The sequence below is a fragment of the Somniosus microcephalus genome, chromosome 6, assembly GCF_052327205.1.
Source record: "Somniosus microcephalus isolate GS21.2 chromosome 6, FLI_Smic_1.0, whole genome shotgun sequence".
Taxonomy (NCBI): Eukaryota; Metazoa; Chordata; class Chondrichthyes; order Squaliformes; family Somniosidae; genus Somniosus; species Somniosus microcephalus.
The window spans coordinates 261542134-261558709 of NC_140992.1; the positions used below are offsets into that span (position 1 = coordinate 261542134).

General features: G+C 46.4%; 1 protein-coding gene across 2 annotated transcripts in view; it reads right to left on the reverse strand.

The window, feature by feature from the left end:
* atmin (ATM interactor) overlaps positions 1-16265 on the reverse strand; it is a 29391-nt gene extending 13126 nt beyond the window's left edge. Inside the window, exons 1-3 of one of the 2 annotated variants that reach the window (XM_085991820.1) lie at positions 16088-16265; positions 6274-6402; positions 2328-2527 (exon numbers count right to left, since the gene is read on the reverse strand). In XM_085991820.1, the coding sequence (XP_085847946.1) occupies positions 2328-2527; positions 6274-6402; positions 16088-16246 (488 nt within the window). In that variant the 5' untranslated portion in view covers positions 16247-16265. Of the gene's footprint in view, positions 1-2327; positions 2528-6273; positions 6403-15988 lie in introns of both variants that reach the window. The other variant, XM_085991819.1, reaches the window with a different exon arrangement.
* Between the last annotated feature and the right edge of the window lie 311 nt (positions 16266-16576).

Consider the following 16576-nt stretch of genomic DNA (forward strand, 5'->3'; position numbering starts at 1 on the left):
TAAGTATGCAGCCCTTTAAGCTGTCCGAAGTGATTAAACAGTTTTTCAGGTACGGCATAAAAACAGAAAATGCTGGAAATACTCAGCAGGTCTGTGGAGAGAGAAACAGGTCGATGACCCTTCAGGGTTAACTCTGTTTTTCTCTCTCTCTCCACAGATGCTGAGTATTTTCAGCATTTTCTGTTTTTATTTCAGATTTCCAGCAGTATTTTGCTTTTGTTCCAGATATGGCAATTTGTGCACTACAGTACTCCTGAAGTCTGCTTCGCTGCAGCCAGCTGTCTGCTCAACGGAGCTCTTTTTCCAAAATATTTTCATGAACCATCATTTCTCCAAAGAGTGCTTTTCGTCAAATGTAATTTAATAAGGGAATTAATCCCTTAATCCAGGAGTGCTCAACACATGTCCCTAAAATGTAATTTAGTAAGGAAATTGAGCCTTTAATCCAGAAGCGTCAACACACAGCACATGTGGCCAAATCTGGCCCACACGCTCCTTTAATGTAACCCTCACTTCTTTTCATATTAAGCGACAAAGCTGACTTGAACTATGGCTCAGCCGCAGCTCCTTAAACTTGCCCGGGACTGAAGGACTTGAAAAGATTGATCCCCGATTGGTGGCAGCAGTGTTTTTGCACATCAGTCCACCATCCCAGGTGGTTAGGTATTGTGCGGCGAGTGTCTCACCTCCTGACTCCCCAAAGCCATTCTACTATCTACAAGGCACAAGTCAGGAGTGTCCACCGCCTGAAACATGCACCCCCTCCACCACCGGCGGACCGTGGCTGCAGTGTGTACCATGTACAAGATGCACTGCAGCAACTCGCCAAGGCTGCTTCATTTCGCGACCAAACCCGCGACAAGCTAACACACACTAACACACACACACTGAATTTGAGTCAAGCTTTATGCATGCGAGGGAATCGCAACACTTGTGTGGGTGGGGCTGACTTTTTTGTGTATGGGCAGTTTGGCTTCTTTTTTGTCAATGGGTTATCTCGATTTTGGTGTATGGGGGCTCAGATTTTGGTGTAATCATGCGACCCCCCCATCACTCATTTTAACAGAGGTATTTGACTCCCAGCTCCAAAAGGTTAGACATCCCTGCCTTAATCCAATTGTGTGGAGATGCCGGAGTTGGACTGGGGTGGACAAATGTAAGAAGTCACACAACACCAGGTTATAGTCCAACAGCTTTATTTGAAATCACAAGCTTTTCATACAGACCCCAGCATCTGCAATATTTGACCCCTTGTGACCCCACCTCATTGTTCTTTGATGTAATGTTTTCCTGACTGACCTGTTTGGACACCATTCACACCTTTGATTGCTGTGATTATCTCTCTGCCGAGGTGTGATAAATGGCAGTTGGAAAGATTACCTGTAAACATCTGACATGATTCTCTGACTATATAAGCTGCGTCTTTATGCATTTCTCCACTTCACCTGACGAAGGAGCAGCGCTCCGAAAGCTTGGGATTTCAAATAAAGCTGTTGGACTATAACCTGGTGTTGTGTGACTTCTTACATTAATCCAATTGCCTCTTCCTCTCTCCACCCTAGGTCTGAGCTAGCTGGAGCAAAAGACACAATACAGTGTTTGCCAAAATAATTACATTTCTTGGAAAAATAGCATAGGCTGCAGTCTTAGATTTTTAGTGGGGGGGGGGGGGGGTGGAAGAATACCTACAGTACGTTTGCATCAAGCTGAAATTGATGTAAATCACATTAAAGCCAATTTATGATCCATACAAATTTAAATGTACATTAATAAAAGACCACATTTAAAGTGTTTGACTGTTATTGTGGGTGTTGGCATTCTGCATCATGAAATTTCGCTACATTTACAGGGTTTTAGCAAAAAAAGGAAACAAATTTTGAAAGATTTACACAAAAAAGTGTCCCAATATCCACGAGGCAGGGAGTACTGAGAATGCATAGGATTGGTACGTACAGGCAGATTGGAGATACAGCCCACCAATAATCAGTGCCCTCCAGCAACACCAGAGCCATTGCTTTGCCTCCAGAGGTTCCCCAGAAAGGCAACTCATTGCAGGAGTCTCAGTGCCTCCAAAAGGCAAGGCAACAATACAAATGCCAGACAAGGTTCAGTACCTTGTTTATAGGCAGCTGAAATACTCACCACTAGATCGGGATGGTTTTAATATGATACATATATATTGTTCTTAAAAAAAAAGGGGAAAAACCTGCTTGAATAGTTGGACTTGATGTATGAGACAGCAGAACAGAGGACTTGTCACACAAAAAGCTTCACAAAGTATGTCGTGTCAGCTTGCCTGGAGGGTGTTCAGCAGATCATTTACTCACCGGTGTTCAGCAGGGATTTCATGTCCAGTTCTGTAGATGTGAGACAGCAGTGCTGGCCTGCTGGCATAAGGACAGCCACAAGTGCACTGGAAGATCCTCCCACAGTCCTCAGCATGCCTTTCCAAGTCCCATTCTGTGCCATAGGAGTTATTACATTTGTCACACTTGTGTTTCTTTTCAGCGTGAATTTTCATAAAGTGCTGGAGAAAAAGAAAATGGCCAACAGCAGCTAAAGTGGATAGGTAGCCTTCACTGCATGCAACCCTCATCTATGCCTTTGTTACCTCTAGACTTGGCTATTCTAGGTGTTCCCCTGGCTGGCCTCCCAGCTTCCACCCTCAAAAAACTTAAGCCCATCCGAAACTCTGCTGCCCCTATCCTAACCTGCACCAAGTCCTGTTCGCCAATCGATTTGTCAGCCGTGGCTCAGTGGGCAGCACCCTCGCCTCCGAGTCAGAAGGTTGTGGGTTCAAGTCCCACTCCAGGGACTTGAGCACATAAATCTAAGCCGTCACTCCAGTGCAGCGCTGAGGGAGTGCTGCACTGTTGGAGGTGCCGTCTTTCGGATGAGATGTTAAACCGATGCCCTGTCTACTCGCTCAGGTGGACGTAAAAGAACCCATTGCACTATTTCGAAGAAGAGCAGGGGAGTTCTCCCCGGTGTCCTGGCCAATATTTATCCCTCAATCAACATAACAAGAACAAATTATCTGGTCATTATCACATTGCTGTTTGTGGGACCTTGCTGTGCGCAAATTGGCTGCCGCGTTTCCCACATTACAACAGTGACTCCACTCCAAAAGTACTTCATTGGCTGTAAAGTACTTTGAGATGTCCAGTGGTCATGAAAGGCGCTATGTAAATGCAAGTCTTTCTTTCTTCCACCCTTGTGCTCACTGACTTACATTGGCTCTTGGTGCAGCAACGCCTCAATTTTAAAATTCTCATCCTGGTTTTTAAATCCCTCCATGGCCTCGCCCCATCCCATCGCTGTAACCTCCTCCAGTCCTACACCCTCCGAGATATCTGTGCTCCAATTCTGGCCTCTTGCACATCCCCTATTTTAATCGCTCCACCACTGGCGGCCGTGCTTTCAGCTGACTAGGCCCTAAACTTTGAAATTTCCTCCCATGACCTCTCCGCCTCTCTCTCCTCCTTTAAGACTCTCCTTAAAATTTATCTCTTTGACCAAGCTTTTGATCATTTGTCCCAATATCTCCTTATGTGACTCAGTGTCAAATTTTGTTTTATAACGCTCCTGTGAAGCACCTTGGGACGATTTACTATGTTAAAGGCGCTATATAAAAGGCACATACTGGCAAACATCAGGTTTGCTCAAGAAACAAATGTTCAGTGCTGGTTCCAAGACTGCAGTTAGCTAACAGATGTTAGAAGTCTGGCTTTCAGGAATTCTTCATGTGCAAATACAAGATCCACCCCTCTGCCAAATCCACCCCAACTCCATAAATGTCAAAGCAGTCTATGAGTAATCAAAAGATGGTTAAGATTTAAAATATTAATAAGCTCAAATGCGCTTTAAAAAAAAACTGGTCTGAATTTGACAACCTAACATTTTGAGATCCATACCAGCATTAAATATTCCCCTAAAGTCCCACAAGACCAACAACGGTGAATTACATAAGAAATAGGAGCAGGAGTCGGCCATTTAGCCTTTCGAGCCTGCGCCACCACTTAATGAGATCATGGCTGATCTGATCTTGGGCTCAGCTCCACTTTCCTGCCCGCTCCCCATAACCCATCACTCCCTTATTGTTCAAAAAAAAATCTGTCTATCTCCGCCTTAAATATATTCAATGACTCAGCCTCCACAGCTCTCTGGGGTAGAGAATTTCACAGATTCACGACCCCCTGAGAGAAGAAATTCCTCCTCATCTCTGTCTTAAATGGGCGACCCCTTATTCTGAAACTATGCCCAACGCGTTCTAGATTCCCCCATGAGGGGAAACATCTTCGCTGCATCTACCCTGTCAAACCCCCTCAGTATCTTACATATTTCAATATGATCCCCTCTCATTCTTCTAAACTCCAATGAGTACAGGCCCAACCTGCTCAACCTTTCTTCATAAGTCAACCCCTTCATCGCAGGAATCAACCTCGTGAACCTTCCCCTGAACTGCCTCCAATGCAAGTATATCCCTCCTTAAATAAGGAGAGCAAAACTGTACGCAGTACTCGAGGTGTGGTCTCACCAATACCCTGTACAGTTGTAGCAGGACTTCCCTGCTTTTATAGTCCAGCCCCCTTTGCAATAAAGGCCAACATTCCATTTGCCTTCCTGATTACTTGCTGTACCTGCATGCTAACTTTTTGTGTTTCATGCACAAGGACCCCCAGGTTCCTCTGTACTGCAGCATTTTTTAATCTCTCTCCATTTAAATAATAATTTGCTTTTTTATTTTTCTTACCAAAGTGGATAACCTCACACTTTCCCACATTATACTCCATCTACCAAATGTTTGCCCACTCACTTAGCCTGTCTATATCCCTTTTCAGATTCTTTGTGTCCTCCTCACAACTTGCTTTCCCACCTATCTTTGTATCATCAGCAAATTTGGCTACATTACACTCAGTCCCTTCATCCAAGTCATTAATGTAGATTGTAAATAGTTGAGGCCCCAGCACTGATCCCTGTGGCACCCCACTAGTTACCGTTTGCCAACTAGAAAATGACACATATCCCGACGCTCTGCTTTCTGTTAGTTAGCCAATTCTCTATCCATGCTAATATATTACCCCCAATCCCGTGAGTTCTTATCTTGTGCAGTAACCTATTATGCGGCACCTTATCGAATGCCTTCTGGAAATCTAAATACACCACATCCACTGGTTCCCCTTTATCCACCCTGCTCAAAGAACTGCAGCAAATTTGTCGAACATGATTTCCCTTTCATAAAACCATGCTGACACTGCTTGACTGTATTACCCAACACAATATACTATCCTACCTTATTTATTACACATTTGATATTTTAAATAATCTTCCATTTATTATGTAATAAAAGCATTGCGTGGTCTCCAAACTGTAATGAAAATGGCATTCCCTGTTGGCGCTGTAAACCTAACATTACGGGACATATTGAAACAGTGGGGTGCCATCGAACATTACAGGACAGCTTTGTGCCGAGGCCTCAGTGGTGCTGAACCATTCCTCAAACATTTTGCCCCTCCACCAAAAAATTGAAATACGAGGCTCCAAGATCGCCAGCGGCTGGCGCGGTTACGCATGATGCAGGAAGTGCAAGCGCACAGGAGGCGGTTGGAAAGATTCTGTGGCTGAAAGCATCTGATGGGAATCCCATTCCCAGTTAGGTGCGAAAGTGACCTTCAAACACCAAAAGCTCGGTGGAAGAAAAAAAAAATCTTCTGATGGCCCCAAACCTCTCTGCCACACTGAGGCTAACCTGTTCTCTGAGCCACCCCTTCCCCCAACCCCCGAGGCCCACCCCCCCAGCCCCGAGGACCCCCCCCGGCGAAAAAGTGTCCCCCGAAACCACACCTACCTCCCTGCTAAGCCCAAAATCAACCACTGGCAAATTCACGGCCAATGAAATACGTTTTTGAAGTGTAGTCGCTGTTGTAATGTAGGAAACACGGCAACCAATTTGTGCACAGCAAGCTCCCACAAACAGCAATGTGATAATGACCAGATTATCTGTTTTAATGATGTTGATTGAGGGATAAATATTGACCAGGACACCGGGGAGAACTCCCCTGCTCTTCTTCAAAATAGTGCCGTGGGATCTTTTACATCCACCTGGGAGAGCAGACGGGGCCTCGGTTTAACGTCTCACCCGAAAGGTTGATCACAGTAACAGCAATTGCCTGTCTACAAATTCAACCCAGACACAGTGCAATTTCTGCATGACTCAACATGCTACCTAAACAAGTTAAAGTAAAAATGGGACTGCAGGTTAGCAGTGTTTACCTGCTTAACGAGGGCAAACTGGGAAAACGGTCTGTTCGGTCCTCTTGGACAACCTTCAATGGGGCAGCAATACAGTTTCTGAACAGAGGACTTCAAATCTTTCCTGACCGTGGGATTAACGCTGCAGTCCTGCAATTAGAAGCAAACACCAATAAATTAAATGCACTTGGTTAGCGAAATCTTGCTCTGCACTGTTTTATTCATTGTCACACACCACTAGGACACAAGCTACAATTTCCCTTTCAGCCCTGCAGCTATTATTGTACCATCTGGCAAAGAAAGAGATCTCCAATGGTATCAGACACACAAAAAGGGTCCGGTAGTGGTGAATAAATTCATGCATAATGAAGCTACCGACAGATCACGCTGTCCCAGGATCAGAACGTAGACCAGAGTTTTAATTTTAATCAATTGAACACACATATTTCACTCGTACAAATAAAATCAATTAAAACTTTAACACTAGAATATGAAAGATTAGGTAAATATGGTTGCAGTGCATACTTGCTTATCTCCCATGGTGTTGCTCATGTCGCAATGATAAAATTGTGACTCTGCATCCTTAACTTTTTCCTGCACCTCCCCCCAAATTTTTATATCCAGCATCAGCAACAGCCTAGGATAGAGCTATCCACACTGGTGATTCCGTACCGACCCTTTGCATCAACTTGATTTCTCAAACGTTCTCCTTGCCAGTCTCCATTTCTTCCACAAACTAGTTTGTTCAAATCTCAGCTGCCAATATCCTGTCGCACACTATGTTCATTATCATCCCCGTCGAACTCTTTACCCAACAGCATTGTGGAAGCGCCTTCACCACATGAACCAGCAGTTCAAGTCGGCGGCTCACCGCCACCTTCTCAAGGACAACTAGGGACAGGCAATAAATGCAGGCCTTACCAGCGATGCCTATATCCAGAGAATAAATGTAAAAAATCGTTGCTGATCTTTACTGGCTCCTTGTTCCTCAATGCATCGAGTTTAAAATCCTCGTTATCACCTTCAAATCCCACCATAAATCTACAACTCCCTCTGGCTTTATGCTGCCTCTCACATCCTCCAGTCCTGCAAAAGAGAACAGGAAACTCTTTGGTATCCGGCACCGACGGGACCGGCGTGTTGCCGGTTGATCAAAAATTCCAGATGACGGAGAGGGCTATCTACCGAGGCTATTTTTAACAAAGAAAAATAAAAAAATCAAGGAATGTGCAGTATACAGTAATTGGGTACTCGCCTACAGAATGTTGTGTTAAATGGATGGTGGAAGATGCTTGATTAAGTACAGTACTGCCAGTTGAGGGTAATGCAATGTAATGACTACCAGCAGCGTGGGAAACACACAGTACCCCTGTAAAATGGCGGATCGGAAGAGACTACCGGCAGCTCCTGTTACAGGGGTATTGAGGTGTTCCGACTTCCGACAGCGCCAAGAAGCCGAGTAGTGGCAGTTTGGAGAACTACCCCCACTGACTAACTCGGCCACCGCAGGAGACCCGGACTCGGCAACATTGCCGGTTATTGAGGTGTTGTTTTCGGAGTGAGAATTTTGCCGGTTAATCGAGAATTCCGGATATTTAGGTGCCGTTTAAACGAGAGTTTCCTGTACTGGGGAATACACAGAAGGCCAGAGTCAGAGGACCATCTGCTTCAACGGAGGGCATTACACACTAATAATAAAATCTCAGGCCACTTTACAGTACATAAAGGCAGACACAGATAAAGAATGATTTATTGGGAAGGAGCTATTGTTCCATATTAACAAGCAACAACTGCGGTTGCTGTTAGTTTCGTAGTCAAAATAGTATCTTGATAGTCATGTGCACAAAATGCCAGGAGATATAAAGTTGGAGGAAGATGCAAAAAAATAAGAGTGGAACAAGGCCTTGGTGGGATTTGAAGATGAGAATTTTAAATCCAATGCAGTGAGGTTAGAGAGCCAACGCAAGACACAGGAGTGATGGGCGCAAGGGACAAGATTTGGACAGCTGAGTTTTTGAAATGACAGTTTATGGGGGTTGGAGAAAGAGAGGCATTCAAGGAAGGGATTGGCAGTTAGTTACAGGGAAAAGCAGCCTTGGGTTGACCCCAGAGCTGCAGAAGATTCGGTTGAAGAGAGCGAGGCACAGTAATGGTCAAGATGGCCGAATCAAGTTTTAGCACAGCTATTGTTAATCACATTAAATGCAAGGGGAAATCAGATCGCAAGTGCTCACCTAATACTATTCACAGAAACAAATGGTAGTAAGTGATATTGTTCAGGCAGATACATTCTACATTGATCTTTCAACAAATATTAAATGGTGAACATTCACCCAACATTTAGCATTGGGGATGTGGGCATTGACGTAATAAAACTCGGTGGCATAGTGGTTAGCACTGTTGCCTCACAGCGCCAGGGACCCGGGTTCGAATCCGGCCTCGGGTGACTGTCTGTGTGGAGTTTGCACATTCTCCCCGTGTTTGCGTGGGTTTCCTCCGGGTGCTCCGGTTTCCTCCCACAGTCCAAAGATGTGCGGGTTAGGTTGATTGGCTATGATAAATTGACCCTTAGTGTTAGGGGGATTAAATACGTGGGGTTACGGGGATAGGGTGGGATAGGTGTTGATGTAGGGGTTACGGGGATCGGGTGGGATATGTGTCGGTGCAGGCTCGATGGGCCGAAATGGCCTCTATCTGCACTGTGGGGTTTCTGTGATTTCTGCGAAAACTCACTACACACTTGGTTTGAGTATAAAGCAAGGTTTTAATCAACTTGTTTCAGAACATGGAGGTCTAGTTGTAGTTCACTAGTTCCTTGTCTTACAAAATGTCCCTGAGAAAGCTGGGCCCACGCCCGAGTATTTATACTCCTTGGACGGCGCCACCAGCTGACCGTCCAATGTTATTTCACGAGTAGTTTCTTGATGAATGATGAGATTTATAACAGGCAACACAAGCAAGGTCACGTCAACTGCCCAAGACTACTTGCCAAGAAGGTGAGGCTAAGCTGCCTTCTTGAGCAGTAATGGTCTTTACAATGTAGGTCATTTCAGAGGGCATTAAGAGTCAACCATGGGACTGGGTTCACACATAGGGATGACAGGCTCTTTTCTCTGTAGGACCAGTTGGGATTTTACAAATTAGCCCAGAAATGATCAGACTTTGAATTCAATTTCACAACTTGCCGCAGTGGGATTTGAACTAGTGGAGTTTGAGGCTAGGCTCAGGGTCCAACAGGACATGGAGGCGGTGTACATTCAGTTTCAGTCTGCACGAGTGGCTGAGGGAGATAGGAGTCAGCGACTGACATGCAAAGCTTCTGCCAGAAGTTAACACGAGGGTTTCAGGCTTGCTTATGTTGAGCTTCTAAGAGTGCTGTCTCATCCAGGATTTAACGTCAGACAGCGTGGCGACAGTTGTGAAGTCGAGGGTGAGGATACACAAGCAGACTTGTGTATCAGCATTCATGTTTATAAAAGATGTTGTTGAGGGACAGCATAATCGAGAAGGAATGGGAGTTAAATTTTAAGTTAAAATTGTTTTGGGTTATTGCATTCAGTTGTTATTAAATAAGGTGATTGGAAACTCCCAGGGGCACTTGCCACAAATGGATTCTGATCCTAACGTGAGAAGGGATCTTGTCTTTCAGCAGCTAACAGACAAATTCAACTCACCCAACAGGACATCATTAGCTATCCCCAAATCATGTACAGGTACACTATCCCTTATCCGAAAGCCTTGGGACCAGCTGAGTTTCGGTTTTCGGAATTTTTCGGATTTCAGAAGGTATTATTATAAGACTGGGAAATTTGTATTTAATATAAATTGTAAAAGTTCAGGCTACCTCTTGCGACTGTTCCGTGTCTCATTCCCCTTCCTGCTTCTCTGGAAAGCCGGATATCGGCTGACTCCTACTAAGCTGGCCCGCAAATCAGGTCGGGGGTCGGAGAAAAGAATATCGGACGGGCCGTGGTTCAGGTCGGGGGGGTAGAAAAGAATATCAGATGGGCCGTGGTTCGGGTCGGGTGAAAAGAATATCGGACGGGCCGTGGTTCGGGTCGGGGGGAGAAAAGAATATCGGACGGGCCGCTGTATTGTTGGGTTCACTCTCCCGGTACCTCCTTCACACTGCCCGGCTCGGCCTGCAATCTCCTACCCAGGAGGGAACTCTGTGACCCTCTGCCCTGCTCAGCTTAAGTCGTGCGCCACTCTGGTCATGTCGTGCGCACGACTTATGCTGAACAAAAAAACTTTTGGTTTTTAGAAGTTTTCGGAAGTTCAGATAAAGGATAGTCTACCTGTATTTCCTTCAGAAGTCAAACATGCACCATAACTCTGGTGAAAACTGGCCACCTAGAGCTCCGCATCCCAAATCCAAAAGGCACTCCAACATTATGTACCCTGGAAACTGCTCATCGCTACATCAACAGATTCCACAGAAAGCCTGAAGAGGGCATAGGACAGCAGCGAGACCGAGGCCAGCAAATAACAAAAGAATAATGAAAAATTTGGCAACAAACTTTCGCAGCTACCACTTGCACCAAAATGCGCAATGCCCAACTCAAACCGATACAGAATGCACCAGGCCCTACAATGAATGCTTAGATTCTTCCACTCCCGGTCAGATTAACGTTGGGGAAGATCTAACCAGTCTGGCTAGCAATCCAATGAAATCTCCTCAGACCAACTCCCACCTCCACTAGTTTTGGGCCATCCAAAATCCAGACAAGCACATCTCACGCTACTGCCAGCAAGGTGACCCCTTCACTGTGACAAAGCCATACACCCAACCCACCACCACAAATAGGAGAGTGAGAATTTGCATTTATGTAGCCCCTCATTGGCTTCTCAGATGTCTCAAAGCAATCCACAGCCAATTAATTATTTATGAATTTTCATATGGGTTAAAGCAGCAGCCAATGTGCACATCGTAACTAACCAAAATCAAGAAGTGAGCTCCACGAACATCCAATTTATTTCTGTTGGCGTTTAATTGAGGGAGGACACAGGGGGCAATTCCTTGTTCTTCTTCAAATAGTCCCATGGGATATTTACACCGGAGCCAACAGATGGGGCTTCGGTTTTACATCTCAACTGAACCATGACACCTCCGACAATGCACCACTTCCTCAGTACTGCACCAACATTTCAGCCTATATCATGTGCTCAAGTCCCAGAGAGGAGCCTGAACCCAAAAACCTTCGGATTCAAAAGGCGAGACTGTTACCAATATATGTGGTGGTGAGTCAGAACCCATTTCCTGGAGGTCTACATAACCACCCTCCCACATTGCACCCTTACACAGGGAGGAGCTGGCTAATCCCAGATGGAAAATGAAAGCACATCACCACCCTCTCCCGTGTACAACAGCAATGATCCACTCTAATAATGATTCCATAAAAGATAGAATAGCCCCCTGTACACCCGTGTCTGAGTATTCCTTTCTACGGCTCCCAGAACACTTCACTGCACCGTATTATAAAAACCATGTTACACCGACATGAAAAACACCGTATGGCCTAACTCAAGAATTCTCAAATGTTTATAGCTGGCCTGTCAATACTAAAAATGTTTGACTGCTAACTCGGCAGCGGCCGCGGCTGGAGGATAGGCCTTTACTGGTGCCTGTGTGCGTCTGTCTGTGGCTCAGTACCACACCGAGAGATCAGGCTAACTCGGCACAGGCCATGGATGGACGGACGGACGGTGTCTGTGGCTCAGTACCACACCGAGTGAGAGATCAGGCTAACTCGGCACAGGCCATGGATGGACGGACGGACGGTGTCTGTGGCTCAGTACCACACCAAGTGAGAGATCAGGCTAACTCGGCACAGGCCGCAGATGGATGGACGGACGGTGTCTGTGGCTCAGTACCACACCGAGTCAGAGATCAGGCTAACTCGGCACAGGCCATGGATGGATGGATGGACGGACGGACGGTGTCTGTCTGCCTGTCTGTGGCTCAGTACCACACCGAGTGAGAGATCAGGCTAACTCGGCACAGGCCGCGGATGGACGGACGGACGGTGTCTGTGGCTCAGTACCACACCGAGTGCGAGATCAGGCTAACTCGGCACAGGCCGCGGATGGACGGACGGACGGACGGTGTCTGTGGCTCAGTACCACACCGAAAGAGAGATCAGGCTAACTCGGCACAGGCCGCGGATGGACGGACGGTGTCTGTGGCTCAGTACCACACCGAGAGAGAGATCAGGCTAACTCGGCACAGGCCGCGGATGGACGGACGGTGTCTGTGGCTCAGTACCACACCGAGGGAGAGATCAGGCTAACTCGGCACAGGCCGCGGATGGATGGACGGACGGTGTCTGTCTGTCTGTGGCTCAGTACCACACCGAGAGAGAGATCAGGCTAACTCGGCACAGGCCGCGGATGGAGGCTTGTTTGACAACTTCCCTGTTTTAATTTAAAATGCAATAAAATTGAACTTTAATTTAAAAATACTGCAATAATTGCTAAGCTTTAACTATAATTATAAACAAACAAATAGCAGCATTTTAAAAAAAGTTTTCCAATACTATAAACAACACATTTAAGACCCCAATTTAAAAAAAATGCATTCAGGTTGCTAAACTGAGGCACATACAACCCATGCACAAAGATAGCCATTAAAGGTTTGAAGTCACTTCTTAACTTGAGCTTTCAACTCAAGAGGTTTTCCATCCTTTCCAGGAACTATACTTCATTCATTTGAAACCCATTCAACAATCCTACCCTTAGCTTTTGGAGCTAAAATAAGCTTCAGATTACCCTTCGTGTGGAAACTTCCAAGAATAACTTGGAACATTTAAATCTCTTAAGAATGTGAGAAATGCCAGACTGTTAAATTTCTGTTAGCTACACATTAGAAGCCCTAGAAATGCTGAACACTCCCTGGAAACCCTCAGAAAATGAAAAAGCAGTTTTTTTGGGTAAAGTGGGTTAGTATACTCTCGCTCTTAAAGAAACTATATTTAAAAACGATGCATTTCTAAAAATTAAAAGAATCAATCTTCCGATCCAGTCAGCACCGACTCCCTTTGAGTCAGTTAAAATGGCAACATCGCATCAGGCAAGGTACCACATAATGTGAAATAAATGGTATATCAATTAGCTTACATGCAAAACGTCACAAAAACAATTTGGTGCTTCTTTATGCTTTTCAGCAGAGATCACTGAATACCTGTCACAGGTTGGGAATCTTGACTGATCGCCATCCCCAGCCCAGGGACACTGACAAAATTAATGGGAACATTGGTTAACTCAGTTTCTCTCTCCACAGATGCTACCTGACCTGCTGAGTGTTTTCAGCATTTTCTGTTTTTACTACATATCCTTTTATTCCTTTCTCTCTCATGTTGTTATCTAGCTTCCTTTTAAATGCATCCAAGAATAAGATTCAGATTGAGTAGATTGGGCCTATACTCTCTGGAATTTAGAAGAATGAGAGGTGATCTCACTGAAACATACAAGATTCTGAGGGGGATTGACAGGGTAGATGCCTGAGGGGTCAAAGTCTCAGGATAAGGGGTCGGCCATTTAAGACTGAGACGAGGAGAAATTTCTTCACTCAGTGGGTTGCGAATCTTTGGAATTTTATACCCCAAAGGGCTGTGGATGCTGAGTCTTTGAGTATATATGGGCAGTGTCCTAGGCCCAACCATCTTCAGCCGTTTCATCAATGACCTTCCCTTCATCATAAGGTCAGAAGTGGGGATGTTCGCTGATGATTGCACACTGTTCAGCACCATTCGAGACTCGTCAGATACTGACGCAGTCCGTGTCCATATGCAGCAAGACCTGGACAAGATTCAGACTTGGGCTGACAAGTGGCAAGTAACATTCACACCACACAAGTGCCAGGCAATGACCATCTCCAACAAGCTAGACTCTAACCATCTCCCCATGACATTCAATGGCATTACCACCGCTGAATCCCCTACTATCAACATCCTGGGGGTTACCATTGATCAGAAACTGAACTGGACCAGCCATATAAATACTGTGGCTACAAGAGCAGGCCAGAGGCTGGGAATTCTGCGGCGAGTGTCTCACCTCCTGACTCCCCAAAGCCTTTCCACCATCTACAAAGGCACAAGTCAGGAGTGTGATGGAATACTCTCCACTTGCCTGAATGAGTGCAGCTCCAACAACACCATTCAGGATAAAGCAGCCCGCTTGATTGGCACTCCATCCACCACCTTCAACATTCACTCCCTCCACCACCGGCGCACTGTGGCTGCAGTGTACACCATCTACAAGATGCACTGCAGCAACTCGCCAAAGCTGCTTCAACAGCACCTTCCAAACCCGCGACCTCTACCACTTAGAAGGACAAGGGCAGCAGACGCATGGGAACATCACCACCTACAAGTTCCCCTCCAAGCCACACACCATCCTGACTTGGACCTGTATCGCTGTTCCTTCACTGTCGCTGGGCCAAAATCCTGGAACTCCCTTCCTAACAGCATTGTGGGTGTACCTACACCATATGGACTGCAGCAGTTCAAGGCGGCAGCTCACCACCATCTTCTCAAGGGCAATTAGGGATGGGCACTAAATGCAGGCCTAGCCAGCGACGCCCACATCCCATCAATGAATTAAAAAAAAATATTCAAGGCTGAGACAGATCATAGAAGGAGGCCAGTCAGCCCGTGCCGGTTCTCTGCAAGAGCACTTCAGCTAGTCCCACTCACCGCCCTTTCCCCTTAGCCCTGCAATTTTTTTCTTTCAGGTGCTTATCCAATTCCCTTGTGAAAGCCACGATTGAATCTGCCTCCACCACCCTCTCAGGCAGTGCATTCCAGATCACAACCACTAGCTGCGTAAAACAGTTTTTTCCTCATGTCGCCTTTGGTTCTTCTGCCAATTCCCTTAAATCTGGCTCCTCTGGGAACAGTTTGCCTCTTATCTAAAACAAAAGCAAAATACGGTGGATGCTGGAAATCTGAAATAAAAACTGAAAATGCTGGAAATACTCAGCAGGGCAGGCAACATCTGTAGAGAGAGAGAAACAAAGTTAACGTTTCATCATCCACCTGAAACGTTAACTCCGTTTCTCTCTCCACAGAGGCTGCTGAGCATTTCCAGCGTTTTCTGTTTTTCCATTTCTCTGTCTGGGCCCCTCGTGATTCTGAACACCTCTATCCAATCTCCTCGAGGAACAGCACCTCATCTTCCGATTAGGCACTTTACAGCCTTTCGGACTCAATATCGAGTTCAACAATTTCAGATCATAACCTCGGCCCACCCCTTTGTTTTGGTTTTTCCCGCCCCCCCCTTTTCCTTTAAAAAAAAACTCTCTCCCACATGCCAGCTGTCTCCCATTCTGCCTGCGCATTTCACACCTAATCTAGAGCTGTCTTTTGTCTCCACTAGTCCTATCACCATCTTGTCTTGTTTTGAATACCTCTTAATGTCTCTTCTCTTTTGTTCTCTCCCAGCCTGGCCTCTTAATCTATTTCATTCCCTGTGCCTCTTTAGTCTTGATAAAGGGTTCACCCGAAACGTTGACTCTAATTTCTCTCCACGGATGTTGCCTGGCCTGCTGAGTTTTTCCAGCATTTTCTGTTGTTACTCCTCTGAAGAGAGTTGGCACACAAATGTGCCCGATAGAGGCACGCCGTGACAAGGGCGAGACTAGCTGTCTGAGAAAAGGGGTCAGAGAGTGCAAGGAGCCTGCCTGCGGATGGGGGAGCAACGCCGCGAGGGGCGGGGGGTGAGGTCAGTCAGCACCTACCTGCACCCTGTGCGATTTAACCAGGTGCATGCTGAGCGCCGGCGTGTTGGGCAGGATCTTGCCGCAGCCCGTCACCGTGCACAGGATGTTGGTCCTCACCTCCCGGCTCAGCTCGCTGACGGACGGCCTAATTATCTGACAGCTCGGAGCTTGAGCGGCGACTGTTGGTGGTGGTGTTGTTGTTGTGGGTACCAACTCCTCTGGCCTTGGGCCGTTGCCCGGTTTCTCACCGGATCGGCCTCCTCCAGCCGCCGCCATCTTGCCGCGCCTCACACGAAATCCCCCTCTCTTTTCGCCAGCCGTCAATCACTTTTAACCCGCCTCCCCATTGGCCGACCTCCCGCCCCCCGTGTCGCAGCGCGCTCTTCAATTGGCTGATCGTCACGTCAATTAACTCGCTCAGAAACCCGCCCTTCCCATTGGCCGTCTTCACGCCCAGGGCCACGCCCCCCCGCCGCAGCGCGCTCTTTAATTGGCTGCTCGTCACGTCAGTTAACTCGCTGTGACCCGCCCCATCAAGTTGGCTTGACCTTATGTAATAGTGTCCCACTGAAAAATTGTCAGATTTAATTAACATGTTTTAATCTA